The sequence below is a fragment of the Bombus bifarius genome, unplaced genomic scaffold, assembly GCF_011952205.1.
Source record: "Bombus bifarius isolate JDL3187 unplaced genomic scaffold, Bbif_JDL3187 scf7180000008297, whole genome shotgun sequence".
Lineage (NCBI taxonomy): Eukaryota > Metazoa > Arthropoda > Insecta > Hymenoptera > Apidae > Bombus > Bombus bifarius.
In genome coordinates this window covers 745661-761134 of record NW_022884576.1, presented here as the reverse complement: position 1 = coordinate 761134, position 15474 = coordinate 745661, and the positions used below count along the sequence as shown (strand labels likewise).

General features: G+C 34.5%; 1 protein-coding gene across 2 annotated transcripts in view; it reads right to left on the bottom strand.

The window, feature by feature from the left end:
- Positions 1-15474, bottom strand: part of LOC117212435 — an 84894-nt gene that overhangs the window by 10160 nt on the left and 59260 nt on the right. For both annotated transcript variants that reach the window (XM_033457274.1, XM_033457273.1), the window contains one exon: positions 10909-11376. In XM_033457274.1, coding sequence (XP_033313165.1) covers positions 10909-11376 — 468 coding nt within the window. The remainder of the gene's footprint in view (positions 1-10908; positions 11377-15474) is intronic.

Sequence of the window (15474 nt, the reverse complement as noted above, 5' to 3'; positions counted from 1 at the left end):
GAGATCTTTTTTTTGTATAATTTTTAAACTATTTCATATTAGACAACCTTGCATTTATAACTTCCGCCATTGTGCTTTATAACATATTTCTACTCTATCCTTTTGAGGTACTTTTTCGACCTGTTTACCTATTATGCACATGTGTTTATAGAAACAGTAGATAAACGGTTACATCATGCAGATGTATACGTTGCCATGGATGTGCATGCAAAAGTCAATAGTCAGTAGTAGTAAGAGTTTTTTGCCAAAATTTCGGAAACTAAAACCGAACGGCGGTTATACACATAGGAAAAAGTTGTTCAGAATGATAAATTTTACAACATATTTAAATTTCATCAAAATCGTGGATGTAGCCCTTTTTATGCACAATGTGGCGGATCGGTATCAACAGGACGCCGACAGGTAGAGGCATCAACGCGGCGCAACACCTCCCGGGCGATCCGTGGGTACCAACCGCCAACACCGGAGGGCTACGACGACAACGAGTCTATCTCGCTAGCGGTCGAATATACGGGCGAACGATACAAATACCGCACCTAGCGAGATTCCCTCTACGTCTAAGGCAGGGACTACCGGGCATAAAATAGGGATCAAAACCATACTCTACGAAGAAAACATAAATGGACAGACCGCAGAGACCAGATGGAGATACAACATGGCCCTCCTCCGGAAAGACACCAAAGACAAACACAGAAAAAACACAAAAAAATATTGGTGGATACAGAATCCATAATAAAATAAGAGAGAACATTAAACCGACAGAACTCAATTCTGACACCGTATAACACAGGTGTAAACTGTAAATACTGTAAATAATTGTAAATAAACCTATTTGACATCCCCCTCCTCCGCCCCCTCCCTCTCATCCCACCCCTTCCCAAAGTTACACAGCACCCAAAAAGCAGACCACCGAAGCGTCCTGTTTTGCGACCAAGTTTTCAGGACAGAAAAAAATAAAAAAAAATTCATAAAAAAGCTCCGCTCCCCAACGGCTTAAAACCCAAAAATTGTATTATACAACGAAAAATGTAAACCGCCGACACATAATACAGCATGGCTACGTCGTACCGCCGCGTATCGGTACCTTTGCCTAACATATCATTACAAAAATCCACCGTTTATTGTGAATATGTATCTAAAACTGTATCTTGGGCTAAATAAACAAATAAAAAAAAAGGGACTACCGGGCATAGCCTTACTGACGAGTCCACCGGTAGTCCCGGGACGAAACGCCAAACTCTCTTTTCATCTGGCAGCGACAACCTCCGCCAAAACAATTATCAAATATTTCTTAGTCTTAATGGTACTACCAAAGCGCGTAGATTTTTTTCTTACTTATATTCAACGATTTAAATATATCGGCATGTAGATTGCATGTTATAAGTCTTCGTTATCTTAGTCAACGGATTGAGAATGAATACACTCCTCCTTAAAAAGATAACCGAGGTGTGTTATCCTTAATTTCTCAATGACCAATGTAAAGTTTTTCGTCGGTAACGCATAATATCAAAAAATTATGAGCTCAGACTATGCGGTCCGTTGAAAATAATTAAAAATATTATGAAGTTTAGTGTGTAACAAAGAAAAACTATTCCATACTAAGGTCGAAATGATAACACTCTGTTAATATGTTTAGAAATTGCTCAGTAGTTCATGATCTACCAACGAGTAAAGATTACAGTACAATATTATATAAATTTGTAAGTATGTGGGACGCGGAAAAAAATTAAACGAGTCTGAAAAAAAGCAAATTCTTGAAATAAAGTAGCAACAGTTATCAGTAGCAAAAGTATCGAAAGTAATAAGATGAAGTCGTAAAGTAATACACAATTTCTTAAAAAATGTTGAAGATTATGGCAAAAAGAAAAGTACTGTTGAAAATCAATAATGGAAAAATCTAGTGTTATTGCCAGTATTTCAAGTGTTCGTCGAGTTCTACTATCCTGCAAAGATATTAAGAGGCTAAAATTGAAAAAGAAACCTTCGTTAACAACGAAATACAAAGTAGAAGGTTTTCACTTTGCAAAAGAAAGAATATATTGGAAAAAGAAATGGAGAAGTACTATTGGAATGGAGGAGTACTATTTTCAGATGAAAAAGATTCAACTTGGATGGTCCTGATGGATTAAAATATTATTTTCATGATATAAGAAAAGAGACAATGTCAAAATTATATCCAGAAACTATATAAATCAATACCAAATCGTATAATAGAAGTAATAGAAAATAAAGGGGGATGTACCGATTATTAAATAAGTATATATTTTTAGTAAGTAGTTACTGTTGTTCTTAAAATAAAACAATTTCTTTTTGTTACACACTAAACCTCATAAGATTTTTAATTATTTTCAACGTACCGCATATCCTGAGCTCATAATGTTTTGATATTAAACGTTACAGACGAAAAACTTTGCACGTGTCATTGAGAAATTAAAGATAACACACCTGGGTTATCTTTTCAACGAGGAGTGTATATACTTATTTTTATGAAGAAATAAAGTATAATTTAGAGTATGTGTAGTCTGTACGCAGAATCGTTGATATATAGACAGGTAGAAAGAGCAGTTTTCTTGGAATTATCGCATACTGGATATGTAATAATTTAGAAAGAATGTCTGTTGCTTTAGCATCCCGGAGTTTTCGTGAAATTTACAGTTCAATTAGAATAAACGTATTGTTTCAAGAAATATGTTTTAATCTAGAAAACGACAATTACAATTTTATTAAAACGTACAAAACGTTTGGAATAAAAGAAAGATATATAAATAATTCTGAACATGTCTTGAATGGAATGGAACATGCTAGTGACAGCTCTTAATCTCATAATGGAAACAAAAATGGAAGAAGGGCACTTGTAAATCAAAGTTCATGTTTATTAATCATTCCATTGCACAGTATCATAACAATATCATTTACGTTGGGAATAATATACATTAAATTTCTGTATTACTGCTGATGCAACTAAGATTTTACAAAAGTCAACAGAATTGTCAATCGTAAATAATAAAACCATCAAGAAATGTAACATTGTATGGAAAATGACAGTTCATCCAAAAACTACTTAAATAAATCAAGAAATTTAGGACATACTCTTAATAAACTAAATGAAACAGCCTGTATGATTTCTTATGCCAAATTTTTAATATTCAAGAAAAAAGTAGCAAATTACACAGAATTCTTGATATAAAAAATCCACTGAATAACCAGGATTTCACTATCTGGAGGAATATTAAAACTATACTAAACTTTCTGTTATGTCACTTACTATATAATCCAAGATGAGCATAGTACTGTGGTATTTTTATACGAAAAAACGATATATTTTAAGTAAATTTTTTGCAAGTTACTTCTAGAAGCAATTTTAAACAGTATGGAAGTAAGATTTAATGTATATTTATTTTTTCCTACTGGAGAAGCTCAGAAAGCTGCAATACCAGCTTTATCACACCCCTGTATTAAGCATATGATTATCTTAATTATAAATGTATCAAAAAGAAAATCTAATTTTTCTAAAAAGCCGTAGTGGAAACCTGCACACATCCGGCCTCTGATATGAATTGACGTTACAGGCGACTGGTTGTCGCCTCGAGCTGATTATCACAAATCTCGAACAATTATAATCGAATTAAGTTATAAAGGCAAAATATTGGGGGTTTTCCGAAGAATTCCAAAGGAAGGTCCCGGTGTCCTTTCATCTCCGACATATACAATGATATAATGACTTTTTTTTCAGATTTCACCTCAGCTAACCAGGCCACTTTTTCCAAAAAAGTTGTCTACTGTTTAAAATTATGTGGTATTATCATCGGAAACAAACGTTCTAAATTTCAGCTTTCTAATTGTTCGGGAAGTGAGTAAAATTTCGCTTACAAAATCCCAGACGAGTTCCAGTCCGAGTGCCGAAGCGTGCACACGTGTGTCTAGTGCCCTGTGAAGTTCACAAAACAACACATGACGCCCATCCGTCGAAATTGAATCGAAACAAACACAATCCAAGTGTTTGCAATCTTATTAGTGAAAAATTCCAACGCTCCTAAGCTCTACTCGAATCATAGCCTCACAGCCTCTCGACTAGTTATTCAACTTGAATTAACTAGTTTGATGATGGCTCAAGAATCGCGACCAGTCTCTCTGGAGCAAACCGCACCGCACCGCGCTACCGCCTCCGTGGCAAAAGAGCAATATATCCCTCTATACTATTGACACCAAAAACATTAAAAAGCGTAAACTAGAATCAGTGAAAACAAACGCAAACGCTAATCAGAACGAACAGTCAAGAAGCTGTGTAACCACATACAATAGATACTCAATACTAGAATCCACAAACGACTCCATGCACGTTACAGATTCACCAAATAACCTACATAAGCAAAAAAATTCCCCTCCCCCACCTATATTTGTTGATGATGTCATCGATATATGAACAATGGTAAAGTCAATTGATAAAGAAATCAACAAAGAGGAATATAAACTAAAAATAAATAATAACCAAGTCAAAATTCCGCCGGCTAACCCAGACTCATATAGAAAGATAACAAAACTATTAAAAACATTGAATGCTACTATCACATCTACCAACATAAACAAGAAAGACCTTATCGAGTGGTACTACGCAACATCCACCACTCGGCTAACTTAGACGAACTGAAGTTCGAACTCCATAAACTTGGTCATGAAGTAATTAACATCAGCAACATAAGACATAAAATCTCAAAAAACCCGCTATTCCTATTCTTCATAGACTTCAAACAAAAACCTAATAACAAACAAATCTATAACATAACTCGACTAATGAATACGGTAGTAAAAATCGAACCTCCTTTAATAAAAAAAGGAGATAGTGCTATGTAAAAGGTGCCAAAGGTACAGTCATACGCAGAAATACTGCAATCATAATTTCCGTTGCGTTAAATGTGCAGGTATACACTCCACTGAGCAGTGCACTAAATCACCAGAAACCCCAGCGAAGTGCATCCACTGTCAAGGAAACCATCCTGCTACTACAAAGATTGCTCAGCTTACAAAACCCTATACATAAAAAAGTATCCTAAACTCAGAGCCAAAGAGACAACCAATCAAATACCCGGTCCTCCAAAATTCACTACTACTTCAATCTCCTATGCCCAAGCAGTACAAGGAAATCAAAATAATCCGAAAACTCATACTGACCATTCTCAAAATAGTGTTCCCAATCCACAAGACACAGACAACTTCTCTAGACTCAGGACAAAATAAATAACTTACTATTATTATTAATGTTGAGAATTGTGGATCTTTGAGGCCGAAATAATGTTATAGGAACACTAAATTTATACTGAGGATTAATATTAAAACAATGATATATTTATTTCATGGACGATTCCTTATATATTCATCGATACACACTTGCACGTGTCTCAGCATTTTCTTCTATACCCGACTGTAAACCGACTCTTCGACGACTCTTAACCGACTCTTCGACGGACCTTAACCAACTCTTCGACGGACCTTAGCCGACTGAAGAGTTTACATTCATTTGTTTCGAGACGCTTCGGACACACATACTTCCACACATTGATATTCACATACAAGTATCTCTACTACGCATTTAACCTAGTCCAGCACTGAAAATTATACATATCTCAACGATTAACACTCATCATGGATAAATTAATACGCCCAGACGCAAAATAAAACTAAGACGCATAGCTCTTTGGAATGCCAACGGTCTAGCTCAACACAAATTCGAACTAGAACTCTTCTTAAAACAACAGCAAATCGACGTAATGCTCGTATCGGAAACCCACTTCACCGACAAAAACTATCTGAAAATAAACGGTTATAACTTCAAACATACCCAACATTCCAGCGGAAAGGCCTACGGTGGCACCGGAATCATAATCAAATCCAACATTAAGCACTACGAACTTTCATCATTCCAGAAAGACTACCTCCAAGCAACAAACGTAGCAATAGAACACTGCCACGGTACAATTACCACTTCAGCAGTATACTGCCCTCCCAGACACTCTATCGCCAAAGAAGACTTTGATAACTTCCTTGACGCTCTGCGCAATAGATTTATAGCTGGAGGAGACTGTAATGCCAAACATACCCAATGGGGCAGCAGACTGGTCACAGTAAAAGGTAAAAATCTCTTAAACAGCATAATAACCAACAATCTTAACTACCTCACCACATACGAACCCACACACTGGCCCACTGACACTAATAAAATACCTGACCTACTTGACTTCTTCATAACTAAAAATATTTCGCCAAGATACGTCCAAATCAACTCCTCGGCTGATCTCTCTTCTGATCATTCCCCCGTGATAGCAACAATCAGATCAACAATTATCGAGAATACACCTAATAGCTTTATTCATAACCAACTCACCAACTGGCAGCTCCTTTGAGAAGTCTTTAATCACTCAACTTCAGCCTTAACTTCACTAAAAACTAATGAAGATATCGAAGCAGCCATGGAATACTTAAACATAATAAACTTAAGGAATACTTAAGCATAATAAACGCTATCCGATCCTCCACACCTACTAAGACTTCTATCAGCAAACATGAATATCCCCATTACATATTTAACAAAATCACAGAAAAACGGGAAAACGTAGACTAAGAAGAGAATGGCAGACACACAGAACACCGGATGTCAAACGCAAACTAAATAATGCAACTAGGAAGTTAACCAAAATCATCAAAAAATATAAAAATGACTGTTTTCAAAAATATCTCGCCAATTTGTCCCCTACAGCTGACTCCAACTACTCACTATGAAAGACTTCCAGGAAACTCACGCGACCCCCGGAAATAATTCCTCCAATTCGCTGTCCGCAAGGAGGATGGGCGCGGAGCCCTAAAGAAAAAGCCAACCTGTTCGCTAAACACCTATCCAACGCATTTAAAACTCATTCCTCCAATATTGCCCCGAAAATAACGGAATACCTGCACTCTCCCTTCCAAATGTCTCCTCTTATTAAACCTTTCACTTCTCTAGAGGTTACAGAATTAATCCGTCGCCTAAATCCCAGGAAAGCATCGGGTCATGACCAAATAAGTAATAAAGCAGTTAAGGAACTTCCCATAAAACGGATTTCACTCATTACATCAATTTTCAATGCAATCTTTCGCCTTGAATATTATCCGAAGCCCTGGAAAATATCAATGATAACTCTCATCCCTAAACCCGGAAAACCAATACAAGAAACTAGCTCCTATCGCACAATTAGCCTTCTACCCACTTTGTCAAAACTATTCGAAAAGATGCTCACGAATCGACTCCTTCCACTCTTAGAGGAATTAAAAACACTGCCGGATCGCCAATTCGGTTTGCGGAAGCAACATTCCACGATGGAACAAATTCATCGTTTAACACACAATATAAGCCAAAACCGAGAAAAGAAAAAATACTGCTCAGCAGTATTCCTAGACATTCAACAGGCATTCGACAAAGTGTGGCATGAAGGACTTTTCTTCAAACTGAAGAAAATCTTACCACACGCATATTACTCCATCCTAAAATCTTACCTAACCAATAGACAATTCATGGTCAAATACTTAGACGCCACAACCGCAACATTTCCAATAGAAGCCGGCATACCCCAAGGCAGTGTACTTGGACTCCCACTGTTCTCGATCTACACTGCCGATTTACCAACCTTAGCAGAGATGACAACAGCGACATTTTCTGACAACACAGCACTACTAGCATCCCACTCAGACCCAATAATGGTATCCCACACTCTTCAGCGAGGTCTTGACTCTATGGAAAAGTGGTTCCACAAATGGGGGTTCAAAATTAACGAAAACAAATCCACACACGTAACCTTCACGTTGCGAAAACAAACCTGCCCTCAGGTGACCATTGACAATATCACAATTCCTAACAAGGATTCAGTCAGATATCTGGGCATGACTCTGGACAGGAGATTGGCATGGAAACAACACATCATAGACAAATCGAAGCAACTTAAGGCTAAACTTAAAAAATCTTACTAGCTCATTGGCCGTCGCTCCAACTTAAGCACTCAGAGCAAAATAATGCTATATAAAGCCATATTAAAACCTGTTTGGACATATGGGATCCAACTACGGGGAACAGTGAGTAACTCCAACATAGAAATCCTACAACGATTTCAATCAAAAACACTAAGATCCTTAATAGATGCACCTTAATATGTCACCAACGAAACAATCCACCGCGACCTCGAGATATCCACAGTCAAAGAAGAAATATACAAGTTCAGAAGCAGATATAACACAAGAGTCAACAACCACCACAACCTATCAATCACCCACCTACTTGACACGACGGACCAGATCCGCAGACTAAGAAGAAAATACCCTTTAAATGGAAGCATTAGATTCAACTAGAATCAACATAATATAAATTATTATAAACCAAGTTATTGAACCATGCCAAATGGAGTTATTTAAAATTTTCAACGAGAACTGATTGTAAATAGTCTACCAAATAAAAACAAGAAAAAAACAAAATTCCAAACAGACAAACAGATAAACAGAAAAGTAAGCTAAATGGAAACCATTAAAAATTAGACGTGAAGAAGGTGCTTCCATATACAGAGTATCTCATTGTGGTTTACCCACTCAATTATCTTTTAAAATATTCAATATTCGAAAAAAAATGGTCCAAATAAAATCTACTTGGACAGGGACATCTTGTGATGGGTACAAATCTTATCTAGGAGGACGCGCTTTTGTGAATTTAAGATAACCTTTATTTTTTAAAATGCCACTATATGTTTTTTTATGCGTCATTTGATTCTCATTCTAATTCTGCAAAAAGTATTAAAGTTCTTGGATCGAATAATGATTAGTTTAAAAGATATTTTAACTTTAATGTTGCAGAAATTATCATATGTAAGATAAGGAAAACACAAACAAAAAAGTATTGCGTTTTCGTTTCTTATCATTTATATGATAAGTTTTACAACATTAAAGCTAAAATGTCTTTTAAACTAAACATTTTTTGACCCAAGTATCTTAATAACTTTTTGAACAGAATTAAAATATACATTGAATGGTGTATAAAGGAATGTATAATTCCATTTAAGAAAAAACAAAGATCACCTTGATATTTCGAAACACACCCATTTAAATAAGATTTGTCATCATCACAAGATATCCCCATTGAAATAAAGTAAATTTTAAACATTTTTTCCGAATAATGAATATTTTAAGAAATAATTGTGTGGATTGATTAAAATGAGACACCTGTAGATACAACTGTCTATGTATATGAATAATAAATAGATGTGTATGTTATGTATTGTGATATGTTAGATATTATGTATATATACAAACAAGCAACTGCATTTCTTATGAAATAACATGCCTATCGTGCATATAAATTTTTAATTTTTCCTTCTAAGGCTATACACGCACTAGCGACAATTTGTTGCGCACGAATTTTTTCACTCTTGCTCACATCAATCAAAAGTTCAATTTTTTCGTTTCTAATAACAAGAAGGTTTGAAAAAGGCAAGTTGTAGTCGCATCGGCAAATGCGCGCAAGATGAATGCTCTTTTCGTATACTACAAAACTGTTGTCGGACATATTGTAGCTAGTGCGCGTATAACTTAAGTCTCGATTATCTAATGCGTTTTGGTTCTTCATGAAACGGTTTAATGGAGGTTCCATTGTGTTTACATTTCAATGTCACATATGACGTAAATAAAGACAACCATTTGGATATTTACTGTGAAGAATGTATAATACCATAATAAAATATAATAGTGGTTAATCAACCTATTATTCATATTTGGAGAGTAAAGTAAATTAAATTTAATATGATCCGATCAGATTATAGTTGACATAGAAATGTTCTCGTACTGCTTCGTGCCATTATTGAAACAACAAAAAATTAATGAATAACGAAACAGTATTATGTCTAGAAAAAATTTCAAGTTATTATAATTTTTAGCGACTCGATCAGTACTTCAGTCAAAAACTTTTAGCACAGTTTCCTGCTGAACATCAAACGTTTCGTTGTCGTACGTGCATATCCATTAATGATGGCTTTGTATAATACAGCTTATCGCTATATTCACTTATAAAAGTGGCTTTTCCAATAGCAACCATTTAAGTCAAAAGAATGCTAATTTGGGCAAATAGAATTTTCAATCCTCCTCCCACGATTCAGAAATTGTAAATTTGTGAGTAGGGATCATTGACAATAATATTGACCTTGTTTATTTACCTGCACAGACTGACAAATTAAAATCAGTTACAATCTCTATGTTTACAACATAACTGCACTAACTGTTATAGTCCACATTTTTCTTGACTAGTTCCAAAATTTTTAATCGATTGAAACTTGTTGTCTTCCATTATTCCATTCTTCCATTACTTTTACATTATTTTTTATTGAATTTGCATATATTTTATCAATAACACGAAGTGAATTTTTACATACCATACTAATAGATGGAATCAATTCCATAATTGATACCATTACCAAAGTATGTTGGTGAAGAATGAAATGATAAAATTACTTATGTATCTACTTAGTCTAACAGCTAATGACACTTTAATATAACTTTCAAGAGAATGGTTAAGTTGCACTATATAATTTCAGTACTATATGCTGAGATTTAATTAAGATATGATTTAGAACTAACTAAGATAGGAATGTAATATATCAAACTAAAACAAGAATTAAAAGTAACTGAGAAACTAACTGAGATTTAATCTTGTAATAAGTAGGATACAGAGCAATAAACAAATACCTTGAGTATGAAGATCAAAATATATTTTGTGATCTATTTTGTGACCGATCTCTATTTATCCAGAGGCCGAATCAGTTTCATAAGCAATATTATCTTTTTTTATTCTGCATATGTACGAAGAAAATATAAAATTGAATAATAATTAATAATTCTTAAACCAACCTTCGGCGTATATAATTTTGGCGAACCTTCTTATTCACAGACCTAACAAAATCAGCTCCTGTGAAAGGTATGGATGGATGTGATGCAGTAGAAGGTTGTTGAGCTGATTGAGAACTGGATGTTTGTTGCTGACATTGTTGTTCTTGCATAGCTCCGCCATGAGGACTAGGAAGTTGCGATGTATTGGCGACTGGTTCACCAACAGCAACCCATGTGCTGCAGGATCTCGAAGCATGATCAAGTCGTGCATGTTCCAAAAGCAAAGTATTTCTTTGGGCAGTGTTAAGGGCCAAAGTAGATACAGCTGATCGCAACCCATTCGGCCTCAATATATCTGGACTTGGCAGTTGAGATACGTCGCTCGTGCTAAAACTTTTGCGAAGTCCAAGTGCCGAAGAAAGTACTCCACAACTACGAATTAATTCATTTTCTTCTTCAAACCAAAGAATTTCTGGTATATCTGCTGGCCTAAGGAAATGAAAGAAAAAATGATGTAGTTGCATCAAGTCCTTAAATATCTTAAATTAATTATATTAGATTTTCCCAAATTTCTACATTTTAACCCGATTAGTTGAAGGAAATACAGAACTAATTCTCCATAACATTGCATTGCATTTTACTGTAACTAAATGTTTTTAATTTTAGTAAATAAATTTTACTGTATAGTTAATATGTTCAATACAAAAGGACTAGTTGTAGGAGCTGTTTTCTTACTATTTTACATGTTAAGAAATTAGCATATTATTATTTGTCGTAAAAGTTTAGATGAAACATAACTACATTATTTTAGTAATAACGCAAGATGACGTATATTAATAGTGAAATAAAAAAAAGAATAATATTAGAAATAAAATGGGATGTCCGCATTCCATATCAAGGATTTGTATCTCTTTCAAGCACTAAAAAGTTGTTCGAACAAAAAAGATTGAATAAGTTTGTTGGCTGTAAAAGGGCCGGTTATTTTTATAGAAAACATAAATCAACAAATTTTTTTAAGAGGATATAACGCAACACATAACATCCGCCCTCTATTTATTTCTTAAGACACAGCACTAAAAATGTATCCCAAAATTTTATTATATTTATATTATGTTTTGTGAATGAAATTATAAAATATTTTGTTTGAATTATGCGAATACGTGGAATGAGGATTAGATTTACATTAGATTATGAAAGCTAGAAACAAATAATTTTTTATTTTAGATAAAATTTTCTTGTCAGGTTATATTCTATCATTTTTCTATATAATTTATAAAATAATCAGTTTATTTCCGTTAATCTTAATTTTTTGTGCTTTTTTCTTACGCAATAATATCGATTTTTTATACTTAGCGTTTCCGCAAAATTATATTCTTTTCTACGTTAAATATAAATTGCGGAGTATAGTTGCGGAGTATAGTTGTGGACATACAATTATCGTATTATCTGTTGACGATGATCGTTATTTTGTTACTACATGTGCATTGTTCACTATTCAATAATAGTACATGCTACTGCGAAAACGGGTGAAAAAAGTCACTCGCTTGCGTTGAGCATTATGGCGCAGCTATGCGTCTTGTCAATGAAAGAAATTAGCCTAGAGATATGCATAAGTCTGTCATCTTTGACACTTTTAAATGCCTTTTATAGCATAGTATGCGTGTGTGTTAATTGATATTATATTGCAAGTTCTTCATGTACGATCTTTACCGCCGTATTGCGTCTGCTTGTTCTACTGGAAAACTGCACGTGTATATGACTATGATTTCTTTAATTATATTATACATTTTTTGTAATTTTTTGTGACTAGGACACTGCCTTCTGTTGCTATGACGAATATTATGAACCATTTGCAGGAGAATTGTTTATCTACGTTTTGTCTTGCATGATGTAGTGCTTATCGTGTATTGCTTCCTTTTCCCATTTATCTTTTTTCTATTTCATAGTGAGTATGTAGGTATTTTCTGACCTTTCTCGTCTTAAGTCGAGTGGTGTGTATATATAATATATATTCATATGTCTAATATCCCTATCTCTCCTTCTTTTCGGTTCAATGTTATTCTGCTATGCATAAATTCGGGTGCGGTTTGCAGTGTTTTGTAAGTTTTTTCTGGTTAAAACTTCGATATACCGGCTATCGACCTTTCAAACTCAAGCACCCTACGGAGATCCTTACTAAGTTCTCGCCCTAGTCATAAATTAAGATAAGGCTAAATAGCGCTAATAGGGCTATCTTTCATAATATCGTTAAGAAAATGCGTTGCCTCTGGGTATGTTAAGGTTGTTAATATAGTGCAAAAGCTTTCTGATTTTAGCATTTGTATGAGTCTATATTTATATTCTCTTTTGAGTTGTTCTTTAATCTGGGTATAATTTACATTCCTGTTTTGTTCCAATCCGAATTATACAAGGTGTCCTGCTACAGGTGTAAAAAGATTTAAGGGGTGATTCATTAAAATTAATATAAAACAAAAATTAAGAAGAAAAAAATTACGTTTCCGGTTTTTTATTTATCAATAATTAAAACTCGATCGAAATATGCCTGTGCATAAGCAAACCTTCTTACACGAACGGAAGTAGATCAGCTCGAGCAGCGAGGTACACAATGATCCTCAAATCGAATGACACATGGGCAGCAGCTTAACAAGTACCAATCGTAGAGAAGCATGACTATGACATTCAGAAACGCATCCTGCACAACGTTTTGTAAGAAAAATCGTAGATTAAATATTAAACACACTTACGCATTGAAATCCATTGCGACATATTGGCAACCGTCCCATGAAAATTTTGAGTAGTGAAAAGTAGTGAAAAGTAGTTAATAAACAAAAGCACATGTAAATAATGTTTATTCGAAGATTACACACGTATCACGATTTTCCTGTCTGTAAATTCCACAGAAGAATTATATACACATTCAGTATTCTTGAAGTACCATTGAATGTGGTCTTGCATGAATCACAAGCAATTTCCACGCAAATTACTGATCACTACATATTATATTATATTATAACAAATAATGAAAAAACCAAAGAAATTAGAAAAAAAATTGCTTAACCTTATTACTCGAAGGATTAATTAAGGTATTATTTTATGAAGTTATGTGTAATAATATAAATTAATATACAACTAAATGGAAAATTGTGTTTATCATTTCAAATAGCTCTTTTAAGTTTTCGTTGTCGAAATGATACTATTCTTGCAAGGCAGTTTTAATCATTTTTAACACTAACCTTACCAGGCTCGATCAAATAGCCGGCTTCAAAATTTAATTTAAAGTTGTACACTCATTATTATTTCTTTTGTTCATCTACTTTATGTAAATTCTTATATTAACAAAAATTGAAAATTGATCAGATAATATTGTTAGTGGAATTATATTCTGTTTGACTATTGATCAAGTGTCTCTTTATTTTCATATTGTCAAGATTTTGGTAGAAATGTTTTTCATATCTATAAAATTATATGTTTTGTGTCTTCCTTTCATTTAATTCTTTGTAGCTTTCCTATTTGTCAAGTCTTTCTATTTGGTTTTACTTTTGTTTCCTCTTTATTTACACTGTTATAATATTTTTTGTTTGTTTCGTATCATAGTTGTTGTGATAACCGCATGGATCAGTAATTGTTGTCATTAAGTGTTGTTACGATAATTTATGTGGTTTTATTATGCATATGTTACTTTTGGTAATTAGAGGGACCTATCCCTACCCATTTAATTATGTTACTTAGTATTTCATTGTCTCTACTTTGCTATGTAATTATGGGTTGTGTTCTCTGTAATAATGATCTTTCTTATGGTTGTGTTGTTATCTATATATGGTTGTGTTGTTATATATATATATATATATGTATACATATGTATATATATATGTATACATATATATATATATATATATATATATATATATATATATATATATATATATATGTAGTATCGTGGAAAGAAGGGCCTGTGGTGGCACTCGATAGTAAATACCACCACTCGACACTAACTAGCGTCGGACGACGGTAGAGCAGTGGTTAGCGCCTTAGGTTACGAACGTGTTCGGGACCCGGGTTCGAATCCCGGCGACCGGGTTTCTTCCACGGTACAAAAAATGAGGAAAAGAGCGGTCGTACCCAGCAGTGACCTCTACAGAGCTAAGCACAGCTCAACGATACTACATATATGTCGGAGATGAAAGAACACCGGAGCCTTTGGAATTTTGGACAATCCCGCAACATTGTAATCTAGAGTCTTACTATAGCTGTAATTAAACAATTGTAGTTATTCAATCCGATTGTAATTGTTCGCGAGTTGTGACAATGAGCTTGGGCTCGAAGCGACAGCCAGTCGCCGAACGTAGCCGCGGTCACGGGATGAACGCTTTGTCTAACAAAGGTATGGAGTAATTCTATAGCTCTCCTTAAAAGACATATTCGTGGCGACACGCGACAGTAAACATTCCAACGGTTTCTGTCCCGTGGCTCGCCACACGCAGACCCTATTCTTCGAGCAAGATGATTGCCAGATGTCGATGCGTCTCCGCAGTACATGTTCAGCTAGCCTGAGGGCCCGTCATAAATCTTAGGATTTAGTTGACTAAA